At 41.3% G+C, this 23134-nt stretch overlaps 1 protein-coding gene across 1 annotated transcript; it reads left to right on the top strand.

The window, feature by feature from the left end:
• The first annotated feature begins 1218 nt into the window (after window positions 1-1218).
• Window positions 1219-17702, top strand: RUVBL1 (RuvB like AAA ATPase 1). Its single transcript, XM_041464320.1, has 11 exons — window positions 1219-1468; window positions 2162-2248; window positions 2858-2990; window positions 6808-6959; window positions 8220-8309; window positions 9134-9283; window positions 10582-10645; window positions 11733-11931; window positions 13640-13742; window positions 16724-16815; window positions 17115-17702. The coding sequence occupies exons 1-11, from the start codon at window positions 1328-1330 to the stop codon at window positions 17272-17274; spliced, it is 1371 nt and encodes a 456-aa protein (XP_041320254.1). The 5' UTR covers window positions 1219-1327; the 3' UTR covers window positions 17275-17702.
• The last annotated feature ends 5432 nt before the right edge of the window (window positions 17703-23134 follow it).

Here is a 23134-nt window from a genome sequence, read left to right as displayed (position 1 = left end):
GGCTTTAAACACCGCAGACACAGCCATGGCTTTATAATCACAGAAAACTCTCTCTATCTATGGGAAGAGTCCCCTGTCTTTTTTTGTGGGAGAGATCACAACACCTGCAAACAAAGAGAACTCACTGGAACTGCAGGCTCCCAGATCCCATCTAAAATTTCACTGTCAGTGATCTCCATATCAAGCTTTTAAAGCCTCACAGCAGAGTTCCCACCAAGCCCCAGTCAGGAGCTGTGACAGCCTGCAGGCTGCGGCATCACAGACCTGGGAAACGCGGATGTTTCTGCGAGGCCATGGAACGACCTGCTGGGAAGCTGCAATGTTTTTACCCATTTCAATTGCTCCAAGCTCATAAGGAATACGTGCTGTAGGTGCAGCACATGTCACAGCTTTAAATGCATACAGGGAGGCTTCCAAGATGTGGAACAGAATTATTCTAGTGCAGTTTCACTGACCACTGGAAATAGTGAGCAGCACCGGGCAGGTGAGACACCACCCCCGCTTTCCTTGGCAGGGGAGTTGGACTTGGTGGTCTCCAGTAGTCTCTTCCAACCTTAACGATTCTGTGAATCTTTGACAAAGTTTTAGAAAACACCCTCGGAAAGCCTCAGCTTATTTTTGCGAGCTAAAGCCAGCCGAGGTTTTGATAAGGCTCAGGGCTCCTGGCGCACTGCCGGCGGCTGCGGGCGGGCAAGCGACAGGGCACCGAGGCAGGGACAGCCAGCATCCCCCAGCCCCGCAGCAGGACACACGCTGGCTCCAGCGCCACATCGGATTGCAGAAAGAAAGAAAGAAATAAAGTGCTTATAGTGCTGCAGGGCCGAGAAACCTGCGAGCAAGAACGAGCTGGTTCCGCCTCCAGCAGGGCTCCGCTCGCCTCTCTCCAAACCGCCCTCGCCGATTCAGAGAATCGCAGAACCACTTAGGTTGGAAAAGATCAGAGTCCAGCCCATGACGGGTCACCACGTTCCGAACCAGAGCCTGGCACCGAGTGCCACGTCCAGCGTTTCCCTGAGCGCCTCCAGGGACAGCCACTGCGCCGCCTCCCTCCTTCCCGGCCCTACTCCTCCGCAGCGCCCGCGCCCACCCGGACCGTCCGCGCGCGCCGCACGCGGAAACGGGCGGGCGGACCCTAAAACCCTGAGCCCCCGCGGCTGACGGGCAGGCCCCGCGCCCAATCAGCACCGAGAGCGCCGTGGCGGGGGCCAATGGCGAGGCGGGGGCGGGGCGCGCCGGCGCGCGCTGGGAGCCCCGGTAACGCGCGGGCCGCGTGCGAGGAGCGCGGGGCGGCCGGGCCCGAGCTGCCGCTGCCCTGCCCTGCCTCGCCATGAAGATCGAGGAGGTGAAGAGCACCTCGAAGACCCAGCGCATCGCCGCCCACAGCCATGTCAAGGGGCTGGGGCTGGACGAGAGCGGCGCCGCCAAGCCGGCGGGGGCCGGGCTCGTGGGGCAGGAGAATGCGCGGGAGGTGAGCGCGGGGCCGGGCCGAACCGGGCCGGGGCGTGTGACGAGTCCCCGCAGCGAGTGCGAGTCGTGCCTGGGGCCCTCCGTGTGGCTGCTGCCCTGTGAGACGCCATGGGGACGGCCGGGGCCGTACTTGCTCTGCTCCCGCTTGGCGCAGGGACGGTGGCGGTCTCCCGGGTGTCGGCGTGGAAATTGGGGTGCCAGAGGCATCGGAACCGACCCAAAGTCAGCACGTTTGATGCACACGGGGTTTGGAGCATCCGCTTCAGTGCGGGGGCCGGATAAAGTCAGAGTGCCAGGTTGGTTTGGTTTGGAAGGGATCTTAAGGACAACTCCCACTGGACCAGGTTGATCGGAGCCTCATCCAGCCTGGCCGTGAAAGGTCTGAAGAGGACCTGCGGCTCAGACAGCGAAGATTCATTTCTTGCTTTACTTTCAAACCTCTGTTTCTGCTTGGGACTGCGAGAGGAAAAAGGGCTCACAGATTGAGTTTCCTTTTCTGTGGTTTTTAATGTTTGTGTCAGATAAAACGATTGAGAAAGTACATTTTCCTGATCTTGTCTTTCTTTTTGTGTGCATGAAATTGAAATCTTTACTTTTTGTGAACCTGTTATTTCTAAACACTTTAAGTGACATTGAAACAAAAGATACTATAGCATACTTGTGTTAACAGTATAAATATTTATTTAACTTACAGGCATGTGGGGTTATAGTGGAGCTAATCAAAAGCAAAAAAATGGCTGGCAGAGCAGTGCTGTTGGCAGGACCTCCTGGAACTGGCAAGGTATTATTTTTCTATTTTGTTACAAGATGGAGTATTTCGAAATCTATTCTAATTTGTTGTCAAAATTGTTTAGGATAGTGGTTACAAAGTGTTTTCATATACCTGAATTTGTTTTCAGTCAATGTATTGATGTAGTTTTCTAATTAATATTTTTACTTCTGTGGTGTCATTGACACTGGCAGCACCCAGTGGTGTGTTCAGCATCTTTAAGGTGAAACCACCTCTTGTAGGGTAATAAACACATAGGTAACAAGGGCTCTGAAAAAATTTTAGCAGTTACTTTTATATTAAAAGCCAGAATAGTTTTTGCTTGGTTTATTTTTTTTCCCCATGCTTTTTATTTATTTTTCACATCTGTATCATCTGTCAAGTTCAAATGCCCAGTTTTGTGTTTTCAGGGTTTTTTTAAAGTCTTTGGCCAAGGTCACCTGTGTGGGAGGAGGGTTGTTATATGTGAGAAATACATGTCAGACAGAACAGTCTTACTATTAAATTGGTAGTTGATGTGTAGAAGGTGATACAATGAGGAAGGTTAACTTTGTGCAAAAGGAATAGTTTCTTAATTCTCTTCAAAATTAATGTCTGTTATTTTTTTTTTTCCATTTAAAGACTGCTTTGGCTTTAGCTATTGCTCAGGAACTGGGAAGCAAAGTTCCTTTTTGTCCTATGGTTGGAAGTGAGGTCTATTCCACTGAGATCAAGAAAACAGAAGTTCTGATGGAAAACTTCCGACGTGCAATTGGTAAGTTTCAGGAAAAGAAGAATTAAGTGTTTGCGTGATACTTACTTTGCTTTTTCCCAGTCATCTAAAAAGGAAAAACTTTACAGTGGTCAAGCTGTTTTCAGAGCTTTGTATGCTTATTTTCTTCAGTGCTGATCCTAATTTAGTGAATCTCTTTCACACTTAGTGAACTCAGGTTTTCTGTTTACAAACTGTAATTTAATTATTGTATTTTGGTTTATACTTCACCACATTCACCTCTCTGTTTTGCCTGTGACTGAATAAAGCTGAAAGAAAAAATAATTTTTAGTTTCTCACGTTAGCAGAAATACTTGTAGACAGAAAAATGCTCCTCCTGTTTTTTGTTCTTGATTTTACCCTACTAAATAAACAGACTTAATCAGGGGCTCCCAAACAGCAGCATTAGCCTGACTTACTGTTCCAGTGAGCACAGAGAAAGTTCCATGCCAACTAAATAAACACTGTAACTGAATGTCTTCCTCAATTCTACGGTGCATTTATAACTTTGATGTAAATTGGTTTAATTTGCAGCACAGCCTCAGTGACTATCTAAAATCTCTTACACAGCTGCTGCTGACAGCTGATAAATGCAGATAGAAGTGGCCTTTGTTTGTGTGAGGATATGCTAAAGAGAGCCCAGTTGATTTTAGTCCTGAATGTATTAACAGTAATTTTCCTGTTTCAGTGCCATGTTTCCTCTTGGGCTTCATCTGGCAGCAGCAGGGTGAAGAAGTCTCTCAGTTCTTCAGTGAAACAAAAGTATTCCATTGACTTCTATAAAAAAGCAACTCTCAGTAGTTTCTGGTCTTCTGGTTACCATGAAACTGGCAGGGCCTGGGGGAGGGAAGCCTCAGTAGTCTGCAGAATTTCCTTGATGTGATGAAGTTCCCTGTCAGAGGTTTGGAAACCTGAACCAGCAGGTGGAACTTATGCCATCCATGTTGTCAGTTCTAGAGATAGCAGAGATTTAACAGCCAGCTACATTGTTAGTTCCCTGCATTCTCTGAATGTCAACAGAGAGACACTTCTAAACAAATATTAGAGTTAATGAAAGATGGAACTCCTTTTATTCCTTTCTGTTGAATTCCATGTCACATGTTCATAACACAGCCTTTATTGAATATATTTATGGGTGTAAAAAAAATTCTCTGAATTATTTTAATGGACTAGTAACCACCATTTCTTATAACTAAACACTTTCCAGTTGGGTTTTAATCTTGGGTAGGTTTTAGCTTCCCTGCTTGGTAAAGAAATATTTTACAAGGGTGCATTTTTAAAAAAATTGTTCTGTGCTGTGTAGTTGGTCTGGGTGCAAGGGAAGCTTCAGCTCACGCGTCCATCAGTACTTGAAAGTATTAATTTAGGTTTTATTGAGTTTTGTTTGTATGTCTCCTTGGTAGCAGGTTCTGTGTACATCAGCATTGCTCATATCATGCATTTTGCTTTCAAGGGGTTTAGCCATCTGAATTTTTAAAAATTATCAGAGATGTTAACATCTAAGTTTTTACTTAATGGTTGGGCTTTTTTCCCTTGGAAACTTCAGTCTGACTGGTTTAGATCACTTTATAAGAAAGTAGGAGTTACTCTGAGTTCACAGATTTTTTTATTGTTGAGAGTCTTAATAACAGACTCAGCATAGTCTCATGGCCAAGTAGTGTTTGGTGTGCAGAAGAGAGGTTATAATATGTAACAAACCCGAAAGGACAGAGTGGGAAATGAGGAGATCGAATTGTTCTATGGATTAAAAGAAATTTAACCTGGGAGAGATTAATCCAATATAGAGCTCATTAGCTTCTGGTGAGGATGATGATAGCAGCTGATGGTAAGAGCTCAGGTGCAGTAAGAAATAACTGCTGCAGTAGCCATTTCAGTGGTGTAACTGTTCCTTGTGTTGCCAAACTCTGCCTGCCAGTGGGTCGAGCAAGCCCTGTTCAGCTCCATGGAGTGCTGTTGAACCAAAGCATCAAACAGCCCACAATTGCTGCCTTGGATTTGTGTCTGATTTGGAAGGAAGAGATCTCTCTAAGAACTCTTCTGAGAATGAAGTTTGTAGTTTACACGTACATATTCATTTGAAATCAAAGGATCATCAACAGCAAGTTCAAAGCATCAATTACCTTTGTCCAGAGCGTGTTCATCTGTGAATATTTTCTACAGACACCTCTCTAAGAGCCCATTAGTCTGGATTAGAGGAAGGCTTCTGAAGCAGATCCCTGAGTTTGCCCTTGCTGACTTGGCTTTGACTTGTGTTGTGGAGCAGAATGAGCGCATGAACTGGATTCTTTCCAGATGAAACGGAACTGGAAGATTCATTGCCACATTTTCAGAGCAGGGTAGAGCTTGTGCTGGATGTTTAAAGCAAAAGAAAGAGGACAAGCAAACCTGGTCCAGTTTGTGGCAATAGCAGTTTCAGTGTGCAGATTCCCATATTGCTTCACACTCATTGCTCATGAGCCAGTGTGGTGCAGCCTTGTCTGGGTCAGTTTTTTAACTCAGAGGTTCAATAATTTCTATCTGGTGCTTTGGCATACCTGAAGAACACTGAAATTAACTTCGCAACTTTTTATCTCATCTTAAGTAAGAGAAAGCAAACATTTCTTACCAAGAATTTGTCATGTTATTCACAGTTAGGCTGTTTCTCACATTTCAGATCCTGGTCTGAGTTTGGGCCCAGTAGAGGGAGACAGACTTGTATTTGTCAGTTCTTTATAGCCTCTATCAGCAGCTCAAAATTACTGGTGAAGTGTCTGATCTATTTCAAAGCAAAATGAAAAGTTATGGAACAAGCAAAGGTTTATAAAGTCACAATACCCTCAGACTGGGCAGGATGACTTCCTCATATCTTGTTACAGCCCATTCATTATTTTTGGTATGGCATGTGTGTCTCATAAAATACTTCATGGAGTTTCTTCAGATGTGGATTCTTTGAACTTCTGTGTAGTTAGAGCATACATAATTGTAGTGGTGGTGGTGATGATAGTGGGTTTGCTTTGAAACAGTCTGCCTGTAAATGTCTTCAGCTTTATATTATTTATCAATTTAAAATAACCTAGTTAATTACAGTAATTGTGACTAGAACAGAAGATAGACAGATGTTCTGATGATTGCTTGGCTGTCTGAAAAATAACAAAGTGAGGATGTAATTTTGAAATAGCTATTTTGAAATAGTTTTAAATTTGTGTTGTAGCAGTTTCTGCTAAATTTTATCTAGTTCACCTTTTGCTTTCAACTGGAAAAATACTTAAAATTATATATTAACCCTTTAGTAATTTTATGATATTCAAGCACAATACCTGTTAATCAATTTGTGTTATATTTTAAACTCAGTTGCTAAAATATGAAGTTTTTTATTAAGTCAATTTTTTCTTCAATATTTTTGTTAACTTTGCAGGGCTTTTTGATGGTCCAGAAATTGTGTAAATCTCATGTTAATGTCACTGGTTTCAGAAGATGTTCTGTGTTTCTGGCTTTAGCATAGGGAGCAAATCAAGCAAATTCCCTCTTTGTGGGAGGGAAAAGAGACAGAGGATCCTAACATTTGCTTCAAGAACTAATAATAAGAATAGAAGAAAGTAATTTCTAAAAATTTAATAAACTTCTTAGCCAGTCAGAACTTGGGCTGAGCTTTCATTCTGATGCACAGGATGAATATTCTCACTTAATATTAAAGAAGAGAACAATAATTCATCTTTCTGTCTTTACAAGTAAAACATTACCATGAAATGTAATGCACCCTAACAATATATTACATTTTGTTGACAGTAAAGCAGCAGACTCATAAGTGTATACTGAAGCTATTTAAAACAATTTCTTGCAGGGTTGAGGATTAAAGAGACCAAGGAAGTTTATGAAGGAGAAGTCACAGAACTGACTCCCTGTGAGACTGAGAATCCTATGGGGGGATATGGCAAAACCATCAGCCACGTAATTATAGGACTCAAAACTGCAAAGGGAACCAAACAGTTGAAGGTATGTGTGGTAGTCTCAGAGATTTCCTTAAGTATTTTGGGTTTGCTTCTATTTTTAGCACTTCTTATTTCCATTTTAAGCTCTTGATCCCTGTCTCTGTCAAGTGGGGCTGCCAGGAGGCTGTTTCTTTGGCTAGACAACTTTATCCTGACTGTTTATCTGCTTTATGTAGAATATTTAGATATTGGTCTTGTGTCCTGCTAATTGAAATAGGAGATAAACCCATCATCACTTGGTTAGCAGCTGCTGTTTCTCTGTTTGGCAGCGCTCACCTGTATGTCTTCAAGGAGTTAAAAAATGAGTTTTAATAGAAAGAGATCCTGATGCAATTTTGTAAATGACAAGTACCACAAAAAATGGGCTGAGTTGGCAATCTGAGCTTCATTCTGTCTCAGTCTGTGATACACTCTGACCCTGGCTATAAATTAATATTCATGGTAATAAACATACAAGAAAGGCCTTGTTTGGTTTTGTTTTCGTGATTGTCTGGAAGCAAATTTTTGAGGATGGCTTGGGAAATATTGCCTGTTTAAATATAAATTATTATTTCTGTCACATCTTTTCTTTCTACATGGGGTGTCATGCTCTAGTGAATATTTGATAGAGAACTGGAAATTGAGCTGGTGTGTTGCCAGCTCAGGCCCACTTTCCTTTTGTTTTCTTGTCTCCATTCAATTTCCCTGTCAGACTTGGAGAGAACTAAAAGCTGTCTCTGTTGTTAAGTATCATCTTTCATTTGTTCACGCTGAAAACAAGGAAATGAAGAGCAAAAGTGAATAAACATGTACCAGGAGAAACAAAGGCATCTAATATATTCCACACCCACTCTCCCTCACAGAGCTCCACAGAGGATAAGGACTCAAGAAATCAAGGAACATTGATTCATATATTAAATGCTATAGCCAGATTTTTTATAAAAGTTTTCCTAGAAAGCTAGAGAACTACTGTTTCTTAGGTATAAATACATTGTCACATTACTCAGAGCTTTGTTTTGTAGCTGGTACCATTATGTTTCTGGCACTGTCACTTCCTTTTGGATAGCAGATATTTTGTAAGACAGTAAGTTCTGTGCATCTTCCAGTTTTATTCACTATCCCTACTCCAAATGTTACAGCTTCATAAAGTCCTAGAGGTATTGTCAGGGTGAGTTGCAGTTTAATTCCATCTGATTGGAGTGAGCTTCAAACTGAATTTCTTTACCTTGATTACCATAACAATATGGAGCTGTTTTGATCAACTGTGCTGTTTCCTTGTCTCCAGCTGGACCCGAGCATTTTTGAGAGCTTGCAGAAGGAGCGAGTGGAAACTGGTGATGTTATTTATATTGAAGCAAACAGTGGAGCTGTCAAGGTAAAACAAAAGTTATATACTTTCATGCAGGTGTATGTTTTTTGCAGGCCTTTCTCTGCCTTTGTCAGGAGGTTCTCTGATTTATTAACCTTAACTGACATGATATGGTTACATGGAAATTTTAAAAAGAGCCCAGTGCTTTTCTTATCGGGAGAGAAAAGTCTCTTTTACACCCAAAGGATGTGGAGATCTGGTTCACAATTAAGGTCATCTGGCAAGGAAGCTATCACTGATGCTGTCTGGATGAGTTTTCTTTTCTGTAAGATCAAGGCATCTCTAAGGGAAGAGGGGAAGAACCAAACAACTTTAGTCATTTTCAGGCTGACATGTGCAGCGTATTTAATCTTTCTTTTATCGCTCTGATATTTTCTCCACAAGATATATACATGTAGAAGGGAATACTGCATTAGTTAGCATTCTTTTCATATCTGATTTAGAAAGTGTATAGTGATACTTGCTGTTTAATGGATGAGCATAATATTTTCTATCATAATAAATCACCCACCTACAAAGGAGGTTCTCCCAATCTCTGGTTAATCTGCTGGATTTGTCCTTTAGCAAGAATTGCGTACAGTAAAAGAAGAGGAGAGAGGAGTAGAATATTGTTGCCACTGAAAATATCAGGTGTTTCTCAACAGAGTTTTTGAGCTTTGATCAGCAGATAGGGTATGCCTGTTGCTAAGCAGGGAGTGGGATGTCTGAATTGTCAGCTGAAGCTTTTCAGAGCTGGAATTGTGAACTAACCATGTTATCAAATTCTTGTCACTCAAGGTTTTGGCACTGAAATTAATTCTATACCTGGGTTTCTCTTTTTTGTTCCTCAGAGGCAAGGCAGGTGTGATATCTATGCTACAGAATTTGACCTTGAAGCTGAAGAGTATGTTCCCTTGCCAAAAGGTGATGTGCACAAGAAAAAGGAAATTATTCAGGATGTCACCCTGCATGACTTGGATGTGGCCAATGCTCGACCTCAGGTATCTGACTTCACAGATGAAGTCTTTACAGAAAAAATATTTGAAATAGATGTGATGTTACCAGAATAATTGAGATGTAGGAAGTTGAGCTAACTCACCCTCAAAGATTCCCCTGTAGGAAAAGCAGTAGGTGTTACACCTGGAAGGCCTGTCTGGCTCTCCTCGGGGAGGTCATGCTGCGGCTGGCTGCCTCAGGCCTGCCGTGGAGGTTAAAGAGGTTAAAGCAGCTGCTTCCTTAGAATTCATGCACCTGGTCACAGAATACTGGTCAGCATAACACTCCTAGCACTACAGAGGACAGTCTGGGAGTTGTAGAACAGCTTCCACACAGGTATTTGGGATCCACCACTTTCACAGTTAATGCAAAATCTAGACCCTGCTCTCTTTCCCTCCACCGCTGTGCCCCATCACTTGCAGAAAAAGATTATTGCTTTCTCTCTGGAAGGAAAGCTGCCTACAGGTGTGAGGTAGCAGCAGCCAGACCTGCATAATTTCATTTAATGGAAGTTTTGAATGCAGATTAATATATTCTGCTCTGTTTATGTTTTATAACCATGAAATGGAAACTGCATGGACTGTGATAAAAGGTGTCTTAAGTATTTTTGACTGCTGTGGATTCTGTTGATGTTCTTACTTATTTCAGAAATGTTTCATAGCCACTTGTTAAACTTCTTTGTGAATTTCAGTAGGGCTCTGCATGTATTGCAGCAAAAGAAACCCCAGAAAATAGAAGAATTACTCCTTGCCGTGTCGTAACATAAATCCACTCTTGAGGGAATTCTATCTGTGTCAAAACCAGAAGTCACTAACAGCTTTAAAGGCTGGAATCCCTACAGTAAAACAATACAACTCTTTAACTTACTCAATTTCAAAATAATTTGCAAAATAAATTATTTTATAAAAATAACAGTATTAAAAGTTACAAAATTTAGAATCATTCTTCCTGTGTTGACAGGCTGAACACCTACTGTGCATGCAGGCAATCCAAGTCTCTGTGTTCCCTGACAATTTCATTCCTTCAGAGTTCCTCTGTGACAGTTTTTTCAAGACAGGATATCTCATTTTGATTTTTTATGCTCTCCAAATGAGCAAAGATGAGGGCGTAGCTAGGTGATTATGTTTAGAATACTCCTGTGGTGAGGTGACCTAAACTTTGACAGATTATCAAAGACTGCTGCTATAAAGTATTAAGTCAACTCTAAGAAAAAAACTTTTTAACCAGTTCCTGATCTATAAAATTCCCAAGGTGTGTGCTTACTACATAACCTCAAAGCTGATCTATCACTTTCTTTTCCTAGGGAGGACAAGACATCCTTTCTATGATGGGACAGTTGATGAAACCTAAGAAAACTGAAATTACTGGTATGAAACCTGCATGGCATTTTGAGATTATGTGTTTTCCAGTTAAAAAAAGATTAAAAATAGAGTTAATATATTTGAATTAATGCATACATAATATTCATAAATACTCAGATTTCCAAAAGCAGTGATGCAGTTGCTAGAATTGCAATGTCTGGAGACAGTGTGAGTTACTGGTTTGTTTATGTAGTGGTAAAATGTATCCAGTGCTCTGCAGCCATCTGCCTGGGGAGAGGTCAGAGTGCCAGTGCCCATCCTGCAGCATTCCTGCCACAGTGTGAGGTTCAGGCTTTCAGCAAAGAGCCAAACTGAATACAGCAGTAATACAGAAATTCTAGAAAATGATGTAGCAATCATACTGAATTTTGGTGGAGAAGAAGAATGGCACCTCTATAACAGCTGTCTAAGGACATGATACTGCACATGCACTGCTGCTCTTCCCACCTGCTGCTCTTTGGGGAAAACAGTATCTACAGACAGATTGATCTCCTTTTTGCTTTGAAAGAAATGATGCTTCACTAAGTTACTATCTAAATTTAAATCAAAATCTGTTTGAATAGCTAACTGAATGGTCGTTTTTTCAAGTATTTTGTCTGTCCCAGAGGTTGCTTTGCTTATTCTAATACCAGATACATTGATGTAACATCTGACATAGCTTTGAGAGCAGTAGGTTCACAGAAACTTATATAGCTTTTTTTTTTTCTTTTTTGTTTAAAAACATCTTTGCTGGAATAGAGTAGCAAGATTTCATTCTTTCAGTGATTTTCTTTTCAGTCATGCTTGGAAACTTCAGTAAGTTTTCTGTTTAAAATAAGATTTGACTTGACTTCTCCACCCCTACCAGACTCCATCAACTTAAAAACAATCAAATTTTCATGTGTGAATATTTCAGTTAGAAATACTTTGTTGCACAGCTATCTCCCCGACATAATATTAAATGTCACAAAATTTTAGTGTCACAGGTATTTTCCTTGTGGCAGTAAGATACCAAACCATGGAAAAGTTCAAGGAGAATTTTCCTTGCTGCAAGCCTCATCCTCTGACCTATACTTCAGTAGCAGAACAACCAACGGTTTCTTTTTTTTCTCAGACAAACTTCGAGGAGAGATAAATAAGGTGGTGAACAAATACATTGATCAAGGCATTGCAGAGCTGGTGCCAGGTGTGCTCTTTGTGGATGAGGTTCACATGCTGGATATTGAGTGTTTCACATACCTGCACCGAGCACTGGAATCTTCTATTTCCCCCATTGTCATCTTTGCTTCCAACCGAGGAAACTGCATTATCAGGTATGATGTCTAAACTTGGATTTGCCAGTTTGCATTGTTCCAAAAACCTTGAAATTAGCTGTGTCAGTAGAGTTACGATCTTAGAAGGCTTTTGTCTCTGACTCTGACACCTGTGATAATCCTCTGCATGAGTTGCAAGCTGTATTGGTGCTCAAGAACTGCTCATGAGCTTCATGATGGGACAAGCCTTTACCACCAGACTTACTGAAATTCCTCCTTTCCTCTAACAGTTTCTGAATTGTTTCACTTCTGGGTGATCTGTGACAGTTACCATTGTCACTGTATACCTCAATACATCTGTTACCTGCACATTAGGGGCATCAAAAGCACCAGAGCTACAAACCTCTAATACCATTGTTTCCTGCTTCTGGATTATTTTACTACTTGCAATCCTAGTTCCATCAGACTTCAGCTTCTTGTTCATACTGGTAAAGTGTGTCACAGTTCAGCCTCTCCCTTTTCCTGCTCTGTTGGTCTGGTGTTTTGTGATTCTTCAGTCTTGACAACCAACTTGTTTTTCATTTCCACTTCACTTTGATATTTTGCACCCACAAAATGCATTCTTTTCATGTTCAGTAAAAGTTCTCTCCTCTGATTTCAGAGTCTTCTGTAAGTTCTACTACTAGTTTGTGGTCTAGGTCTAATTATGTCTAAACAAGCTGTCATTAGCAATGATTGCTATACTTTGGATTGATTTAATTCAGCTGCATAATCAGCTTTTCATTTCCCTTATAGTGGCTCATCTGGTATTAATCTTTCTCTGTTTGCATTGCTTAGAAGTGAGAATGATAAGCCCTTCAAAAATGTTTAAGGTGGACATTACTGCACTCTCTTTGCAAAGATATAAAAAAACTGTCTTGTAAAAGTAAAGGAAGTAGAGATCTGTCAGCATGGATTCACTGTAGATCTTGTTATGAAAAATCTGTGATTTAAGAAAGGAAATTTTCCATATAATAGTGACATCTAATACTGGAGAACCATGGCCAGAGCTGCAGCTACCTAAATACTAGCACTGAACTTCAAAGTGTAATTCTTTACGAGCATTTCACTGTTTTTACTGCAATCTGTGTAATTCTCCTGAATTAAATCTGGGTATCTTTCAACTTCGCAGTAAATGACAGTGGTCTTGGGAAACCAGGAGTGCATGTGTCTGCAGGCTGTGCTGTTGAGTGTTGTATGTCAAACAAATAAAATGGTTGGGGATCTAGATCCTGCCCTATCCTTCATAGAGAGACCTAAACCTCTCAGTTTGCTGGATTGCAGGCATGGAATGTAAATCACCAAAGTATTCACTGGAGGGACTGGGGAGAGAATGGCTTGCTCAGCAGCAGGGGATGTTGTCCAAATGGATTATAGCATATAATTTCTGCTGATATTGCTAAACAACTTAGTACAAATGATTTGTTCCTTGCTGGAGGATACCTTGGAACATTAGATAAGGCTGTATTGTGAGATACAGTACAAGAAAGCACCTCTCACTATATTTGAGAGGCATGTTTAAGAGCTCCAGCAATAGTGTTTGCTTCCCTGGAGCTGTCTGGAATGAACCTTAGACCAGATTGTTTCCTGTCTCTGACCCAGGGGGTGTGTGTCTCTGTGGACACACAACAGTTGTAAACTAGTGTAGTCCTCTTTACTGATTTTAACCAAATCAATGTACTGAACTCACAGTAGTGTCTGATTTCTTTCTGTTTGGTTTCTCCTCTAGAGGCACAGAGGATATTGTGTCTCCTCATGGAATACCATTGGATCTGCTGGATCGAGTCATGATTATCAGAACCATGCTCTATACACCCCAAGAAATGAAGCAGGTATGCACAAGATTTTAAAGAGCTTGTTGCAAGTCCACGGAGTTGTGCACAGCTTCTGCCTATTCTGTTATTGTAGAGATGTTTGACTCTCTGGCCACCAGGACTTGTGCTAGAAAGCTTCCTGCTTGTTAAAAGCCTGCTCCTCTAGGAGTCAATACAGTGAGCTGGTTAAAGCTGTGCACACAACTCTGACTCCCAGCCACTGAGGAGTTACTAAGCACATCTGGAGCTGAAAGTGGCACCTCACTTGCAGCAAGGGATGAACTGTTAGCTGAAGCAATCTGTTGCACAAATGTGCTTTCCATAGTTTGCAGATTTCAGCAGGTAGTTCTTTTTCAGTTGTATAAGATGAAGTGTCACATCATGGGATCTTTAGTTCCAGACCTCAGGCTTTTCCCTCACATGAGACATGAGAGGATTGAGGAATATGACCTCATATGCTGCATTTTTGCTTTTTTGTGCCCTGTACTGTAGCTTTAATCTACTGGGGCTGTCTTCTGAAATGGGGAGAATTTTTATGCTCCTAGTTAAGTTTGGAAATGTAAGCACAGAAAGTGTTGCAGAGATATCCTTCCAAATGCCTGGAAGTTTTCCTGTGGGGCCATCACAATGTATTGTGTATTGATTATAATGCTTGGTGCCATTATGATGCATTGTGTCAAAGATCCCTTCTCATTAGGCTCTCAGTGCTGGGAAGTGACACAATGCAGAAGACATTAGGGTTTACCATGTCAATTCTTTGTATTATTTAAGAGATAGTGTCAGTGGAAGAGAGTGTTATGCCAGATAATGGTCTCCTGCTGCTGGAGAAGTGCCAAGGTGATGCGGATGCATTTATGGAACAGAGGCAAAGCTTCATTTCACTTGGTGTGAGGAGCTTTTCATTGATGATGTCCTGAACTGTTCTCAGGATGATTTTTTTTGTACCTAAAGGACACTTTGAAGCATTGTGGTGTAGATTGCAGTAGAAGCAGCCCAGTGATTTAACAATACAATTAGGTTTAGTCTACAAAACAAATTTTCATGTGTGACTTTTACTCAACCTGGGGGTATTAAAGACTGTCTGGATTTCCCTGTAGTGTAAGTGATTTCTGTGTAGTTAGTGCTGTATTACCATGCAGGTAAGACACTTTCTGAATGCTGATGTTCAGAATTCTGAGCTGGGTAAGTGCTGTCATTTCCACCCTCCCCAGGGCCGAAGGAAAGGAAGTGTTCACAGTAGCATTTCCTAAAGGTAAAAACCGAGTTCAAAAACTCAGCCCCATTAATCATGTTCCCATAGTCAGATAATCTTCATCTTCCCTTAAGTTAAGGCTTTTGAATGGCAACTTCTCATGGAAGAAGAGGAGGAGCTATTACACTTAACTTCGGCTTCTAACTAAGTTCAGTTGGTGTGGGGGTAAAAGCAAGGCATAAATAAGTTAGTTCTCTATTTTTACTCTCATTTGTCTTTCATATTAGGTGGAAGTTTCTGCTGCTGATGTTTCTGTGTGAGACTCTTTGCCTTCACAACTGATTCCTTTATCAGCACAGAATCTGGTCATGTATCTACTGAAAGTTTGTTCATAACCAGTTCAAAATATTTTTTCTGTGTGTTGATAAAGTAGAAATCCCATTTCTACACAAGACACACAGTAACCTTAGTACAGCTAGAATAGGGGAAAAATTCACTTTTATGCTTATTCTAGTCAGGTGGTGGTGTTATCAAACTTTTTTGCATATGTGCCTTAGATATTAGAGGTTATAAGTGAGATGTTTTGTTCCTAATGTATTTCACCTGATAAACGCTTGTTTTCCTATTCCATAGTAAATGCATATGTAAGCAAGAAGTGGATTAATGGCTTGGGCCCTGGTCCTTTGGTAATGTTCTACCAGGTTACTAGATAAAAAGTTATTCTAAAAAACAGCGTTGAAGATGTGACATTCAAAACCTTGTTTGTAGCAGAAGAAGAGCAAAGTAGCAATGTTTGAATGAAGGGAAGGGGATGTCTAGGTGATCTACAGGTAAAAAAATCTTCAACCTGAAATTGCGATTGGCAGCAGCATTGCCAATATTCAGTGCACATATCTTAGCACCAACTTTTTGCCATTTCAAGCCCCTCTCTTATTCTGCTCTCTGAGTGCATTTTTATGGCTTTAATTTAAACGAGTGCTTCTTGATATCTTGTTTACAAAGCTGCCAAAGTGAAAAATACCTGTATTATATGAGGCTTGCAGTTCCAGAGTTATCTCTGCACTACAACACAACATCATTATCCAGTCTGCCCCTTATCACTCAGCTGGTAATACAGACTACAGAGAGACTTGTGCCACTTTTGTTACAGCTTTATATGCTCAGGCTTATTGGTGATATCTTCCTCTCCAACTTTGTAAAGATCTTCAAACTGGTACAAGCGTGGGACTGTTCTTGAAAGATTAGATTCTTCTTAGTGATTTTTTTTTTCTTCTTGAAGGAATAGGTGAATCATAGAAAGTAACTTTTTGATTTATTTTACTATCTTCTTGTCAATTGAATAAAAAATGTGTTGTGAGCCGCTAAGGAAAGGGTGCAGATTTCTGGAGGGCTCTGCTGTACAGCACCAGTGATAGACTGCAGAATTCAGTAACTGGTGTGGCTATCCAGAAGCCTCCAGCTGCCACTAATTTCTAACATACATTTTCTATTTTCTTATATAAAAGTTCTCATATTCTGCTCCTTATTAGTAAATAGGCTTTGCTAAGTGTGCAGAGTTACCATGAAGGGTTAGCAGTCCAAATGTGTTACTTTACCTTCCTTTCGTGATAACAGTTCTTTTAACATTATATTTGTCTGTTCAAAGACTTAGAATTCTACAAATTCTGGTTTAGTGATAAGTTACACCAGGGTAACTCTCCCCACCATCTTGTTTTGTAGCATGTCTCACCTCTAAGCTGACAGTTTACAGATACTAAGTTATTTAGCATGTTAATTGTTTGGGCACTTACATCACTTTTCCCAACAGATCACAAAACTTCGTGCTCAGACAGAAGGGATTAATATCAGTGAAGAAGCTCTAAACCACTTAGGGGAAATTGGTACCAAGACAACCCTAAGGTAAGTTGGGCACAGTTTTCTGTTCAGCATGACTGGGTCTAAAGCCACTGTAGGATAGCTCACTGTTGGAAGCAGACAAACCTCTCCTTTACAATGTCATGGTCTATTAACAATTATTAAAAAGAGAGTGGTGATGCTCCCGTTTCCTTCTTTAAAGAATGAATGAGCTGGAGTGCTTGCTGACTTTCTCATACTGCTGGTAGAGCTCTGTTTCCTAGCAAATGTCCCAGCTCTGTGTATCATCAGTTCCCTGGGATGCACTGAATTGTAATTACTCATCTGCCTCTGTTTGATCACAGGTATGCTGTGCAGTTGCTGACCCCAGCTAACCTGCTTGCCAAGATTAATGGGAAAGACAGCATTGAGAAAGAGCATATTGAAGAAATAAATGAACTTTTCTATGATGCTAAATCCTCAGCAAAAATCTTGGCTGATCAACAGGAGAAGTACATGAAATGAAAAGCTTATCACGTTCCAGGCTTTGAAGTAGCTTTAACCCTTAGCCAGGGCTGGCGTAGTTATTGAATGAGAAATGTTAATGGTTTGTCTCTTTTGGGACTGAAGAATATTTAAATGTTGGACTGCTTTGTCAGGCCAGAATTAACTATTGAGTGTTCCTATTCCATTATCAACAATAAGATGCTCCATGGTTTGTGTGTAACATCTTAGTCTCCCTTTTATCAGTATATGTGACATTAGTAGCTCTTGGCCCATCAGTTTTGTCTTAGGTTTTGTTACAGAAGAGCTCCAACTGAAGCTGATGCTTAAGAACAGTCTATTTTCTTTATGAATCCTGTTTTAAAATAGTTTCCTTTTACAGATTATAACATTTTGGTTTTGAATCAAAGTTTGTCTGAAGTGCTTTATAGTAAAACATGTCAGGAATATTGAAAGTGTGTGTGTGTTCACTCTGGGTGTTGACCTAAGAAACAGTCAAAATAAATTGGCATTAACAAAACCAAATATGAGTGAAATGGATCTGCAACACAAAAATAGATTGCAGCAAAGGGAAAGATTGATTGGGACCTTTTAAAAGTGTTTACTTCTTTGTAGGATTTGGGTTTTATTTTCTGAAGACTTCCTTGGAGAATGCAGAAGTACATAAGAGTTATGTTAGCCCCATTTAAAGCCTTTCCCCCAGAGAAACTTAAATTTTACTTGAATTTTCCTAAAGCAGATTAAAAAAAAATTGTTTCCATCATGATTAGCTATTTTTTGCACTATCCCCACTTTCTTGATCACTCAGAATCAGGAAAAATTTTCAAGCTAAAACCCCTCTCTGCATGGTTTGGATGAACTTCAGCTTAGTCTCATGTTCACAGTTGTGTGAAGCATGGATACCTGATTGCTTTGCAGCACTTCAAGGTTAAATGATTAATGATTTAGATCCCTGTAACACTGACATACAAATCTCTGTAACCACGTAAATGGATGTATTGGAGCAAAAACGGAGAAGCCTTATCAAGTGACTAAACTCACATTCCTTATTAGACCCCTTAGGGATTTAAAACTGTCTGTGCACTACTTAAATAAGCATTTCTTGGGGTAGGGTGGAAAAAATAGTAACTTATCACAGGAGGGAAGGTTTAAATGTCCTTTTTAGCATATGCAAAGTGGACATTGAAGAAGATGACTTTTCAATTAACTCATCAAAATTTTAATCTGTGTTACTGAATGAGACACTGCCTCACAAATACCAAACATACACAGCCTTCCATGAGTCCTTCACAGGAAGTCAGTGGTTTCTCATGTGGGGAGAATCCCAGTAATGGCAAATTAGGCACACTTTGGGTTTTTTGGTTTGTTTTTTGTTGTTGTTGTTGTTGTTGTTTTGTTCTTAAAGGTGAAATATACCTGTTAGTCATTTTGCTTTCCTAAGAGGTTTTCTTCTGAGACTTTGTGGTAGTTACAAGAAGCTAAAATTATCACAAAGCTATAGCATGCACATTTGTATAAAATAATTTACACGGGTTAATTGATACACACCAAATGTAACAAAGCTCCCTTGTTAAATCAGGGAATTCTGCCTTCTAAAACACGCAGGAGCTCAGTCATCATCTCCTTGGGGAAGGAGTCCAGCTGCTAAAAATCTCTGTCCTCACCCCTTTATGCTCTAGAGGCTTGTCTCTTCCTTGTGCTGAAGTGCTGTTAGTGGAAATTGCTAATGATTTTTCAGCTCCAGTAACTGTGGACTGGACAGCAGTCTGCCGGGGAGAAAAAAATAGAGCTGGAAGGAAGCTGGGTGGTTTGGATTAAATAATGTTTTGATCATATTCTACCATCTCAGTCATGTAAAAACCTGTCCCATTCTTCAAAGTAAAATTCAGTACTCTTGTCAGCCAGCCCTAATTAGCTTTTGTACTTTAAATAATCTACCTACTCCTTTCTCTACATTTGCAAATAAACAATAATGACAGATAGATTTAATGAATTATTTTTGGTTATCTGTGAATATTTTTGGCCAAGGAGCATTCCTGCTTTCAAACCTAAAAATCTGCTCTAACTCCATATGAATGAAGATTGCAATTAACCTAGCAGAATAATTTTCACAGTGCTTCTAAAATCTCTTTTTACTGTGGTTGGATGGCACGTTCTGTTTTAGTGCTATGGCAGCATAGAAAGAGACACAGTGAATTAAGCTGCTGCATGATCAAAACTGAACCTTCTTTTTTCTGTTACAGTTTGAAAGTCCTTCTTGGCAATGATGAATGTAGTTATTTAAGAATATAAGTACCATTTTTCTTTGAGTTTTCTGAAATATCTAACTGATCAATTTAGAAAGAAGTTTGAATAAGCCCTAAATAATTCTGAATGCCAGAGTAGTTCAAAGGCCCAATCAACATTTGAAAGCATTGGCTTTTTAGTGATGAATTTGTCCCTGTTCACTTAGCAGCAAAAGACCTGCTGGGGCAGTGAAAGGTGGATTTCTTGGGATACTGAAATCTTGAGACCACTGTTGCCACTTAACCATCAGCAGGAAGGGGCAGAAACTCTTGTTTCTACTTTAGCAAGCCAGTTGTTTCTTTGCTTAAAGATGTTCTTTATAAAAAGCTCTGTAAAACTGGGGAGAAATATCTGTTCTCACAACAGTTAAAACAAGTGATTCTCTGTAAAACTCAAGCTGGGTAGCCTGCCAGACCTCAGATACAAGCAAAGAGCTGGGAAGAAGTGAACTGTGTGCCACACACTGCAAATAAGCAGCTCCATCCGACCCTGGTTTCACAGCAGACTTCATGACTGATGGTACCTGTCACTTGAGACTGACTGCAGGTACAAGGGTACTTCAGGAAGAAAACAAGATCTCAAAATACACACAGTGGAAAGCAGCAGCAATCAAACCAAATCGGTTTTCCCAAACCTTGAGCAAGTAAAAAAAAAAATAAAATCATTACATCATCATGTAAGACCGTCCTTACATCTGCCAAGTCTGTGCCAGAGGAGTGGCTCGTCCCAAAGAATCCCCAGGAAGGAGCAAGGACCTTCAACAGGCAGAACTTGGTGCAGAGTGTGCTCAGGAGGGGCTGCTGCTACCCACAGGTTTTGCTCCTGGAAGGGCCCCACTTTTCCCTTCTGCACCTTCTTGTCTGTACAGCACACAAGCCCTGTCCCTGCAGGACCCTGTCCCTGAGTGCCACCTCTCTGGTGGCCATTGAGTGCCCAGGGAAGATGTAGAGCTGTGCTGCAAAGGGAAAATCCTTCCACTCTGAACGGTGAGCCAATGTTTATCTAGCCTATTAAGGGACGTCCAGCAGACTTGTTGGTGTCAAAGCTTTGCCCATGAAAAAAGGTCTTTCATATTACTGATAAAAATAGTTCTGTTGAAAGAATCACTGCACCATGTACAATAGGTGCTGCTGAAAGATCTTCAGAAAAAGTAGAAATACTCCTGACACAAAGCTGCCCCTTGAAGGAGGAAGGCACAGGCAGCAAGGAACATTCCTACCAAATAAGTTTGGTTATTAATATTAAACGTGAAAGAACAAACCATGATTTTAATTCTTTTCTTTCTATTCCCCACAAAGGTTGCACTTGATGCATTAATCTTCTCAGGGAAGTTTTTACGACCGATTGCCTACACACTATGAGAAGTTTCTCCATCCATTACTTGCAGGGAAACGGGTCCTGCTGTATAGGAAAATATTTGTTACATCTTATCAGGGTGACACATAATCTAACAACAATTACAGCAAGCCCATATTTTGTACCATTTCGTTTTCAACGTGAAAAATAGTTCTAATATTAAACCTGGGGTGGGTGGGGGTTCTAGTAACCAGTTGAATATTATAAGCTGTGATTGCCTTTCAATGTGGAGCGATGCCACACTTGGAGCCTGCTCTGAGGCAGGGGACACACATAAATCCAGTGTATGTGCCTCCTATGCAGATGCCATGGTCTGGTAGTACCTGAAAGTTGATTCCTCCTGTTTGTACACACTGAGGGCAGAAATTGCTGTCTCTTCAGTTTTCATGTGGTCAAAAGCATTTAAAACAAAATTAACCTTTAGGGGAAAAACAGAAGAAAGTCTGAAAGCTGACCCAGCCAGGAAAGCACCACAGTCAAGAAAACTCAGGACTATCTAACTTTCAGGACACATCCTGAAATCTTTCCACCCCAAAAATTGGTGCAGATGCCCTCAGTGGAAAACACTTTTATTCCCTTGTTGCATTGGCTTTTACCATTTGAAGCTGGGGTACCCACAAACAGCACCAGGGTGAATGCAGCAGCTCAAAGCATGGTGAGAGTTTTGCTGTGGGTCAGCAGGCACAAGACACAGGTAAAACCTTACCTCAGGCTGCAGGATGGTCAGAGTGTGTGCTGGTGTTACACCAGTGACCTGTTTTATTCCCTGCAGGGCCAGCAAAACATTTCCCAAAACATTTGGGAACCCTTCCTCTGTACCAATGCCTGCACTCACAGCTGAAGTGTGAGATACATCAGTGCTCCTCAGGCTGGGAAACGCTTCAGAGAGGTGAAGATGAAGATGCTTTTTATTTCTTTTGACAGAAAATACCCTGGTATTCAAGAGTCATTACCAGCAGGAGATTATTTTAAACTCCACTGTTCTCATCCAGCCTCATAATGCCCTGAAACAGACAGGAGCTTTTCCTGCCTAACATTTTGGTTTCTTGGAGAGGAATGAACAAGTGCCATGCTCTGCACCAGCTCTGGGAGCTGGGCGTAAGCACACTTTGGGCTCTCAGTTCACAGTTTGTATCTCTTCTGCCAATTAATAGCTTTGGAGCCTGTGCATCCATGCACATTTTTAATTGTGCATGTCCAAGTGAGTCACTGACACCAGCAAAGCAACAGCACTGATATCCTGGGAGTTACAGCCACAAAACCTATTTAGTAGCCACATTTTTATAAAGTGGGCAGGCCAGAAAAGAGCAGACTTTTTTCTCTTTAAACAACAAAATTAAGAATGAATTCATTTTTATTACAAAACAACCTTCACTTGGATTTTTATTTTGGGTGCCAATGAAGGATTTCCAAACAGAAGAGCACACTTTACCTTGTGACTGTGCAGCCTGCACAGCACTGCTGGGCGCCCTGAGCTCCAACCCTGGCACCAGCCCCACAGCTCTGCCGCTGCCCATCTCCACTGGCTGGCAGCCCCATCACTCTGCCAGTAGCCAGGGGAGCTTGTGATGGTTTTCTGGTGTAAAACCAGGCGAACAGGGGTAAAGAGGAGAGATCTGAGCACGTTTCAGATTGGAAACCAGGCATTGGAGGGGGTGTAAGGAGAGCAAAGAAGCAAAGAGCACGCTCACATCTGCAGCTGATGTGAGCTTTTTTTCCCAAAGTTCAAATTCCTGAGTCTGCAATGAAAAGTGGGAAAATGGCACAACTTGAGGTTTCACTGCCAGCTCAACATGGCCTCTGATTCCACTGATCGTGCAGATCCTGTCTCCTGTGGGAAGCTGGAATCCACAGGGACTGCTGAAGGCAGCTGCCGTGAAAACAACATCCAGGCTGAGCTCCAGCAGCACAGGAGAGAGTCAGAGGGGGCAGCCACGGCTCCTGAGCTTTGGGAGCACAGTGGTGCCAAGGCCACGAGGGTGCCCCAGCCAGCCCTGGGCAGAGCTCCGGGCAGAGGCTGCTGCCATGCAGGGAGAGGGGTGGCACTGGGCTCCCCACAGCAAAAGCCATTTGCCTGTTCAGGACATTTGCCAAGCAGGTGTCAGCAAGGACAAAAGCAGCACTGCCAGCACATGTCTGATGCCCTAGAACTGGGGCACTGTCCCTGCAATTGTCACCCCCCAGGGCACTGAACTGCCCTGGCCAGGACAAGCTCTGCCTTACAGGGTGATCAGCACAC

This window comes from Pyrgilauda ruficollis, unplaced genomic scaffold (genome assembly GCF_017590135.1).
Source record: "Pyrgilauda ruficollis isolate IOZ18807 unplaced genomic scaffold, ASM1759013v1 scaffold10, whole genome shotgun sequence".
In the NCBI taxonomy this organism is placed as follows: domain Eukaryota; kingdom Metazoa; phylum Chordata; class Aves; order Passeriformes; family Passeridae; genus Pyrgilauda; species Pyrgilauda ruficollis.
This window is presented reverse-complemented; position numbering and strand designations above follow the sequence as displayed.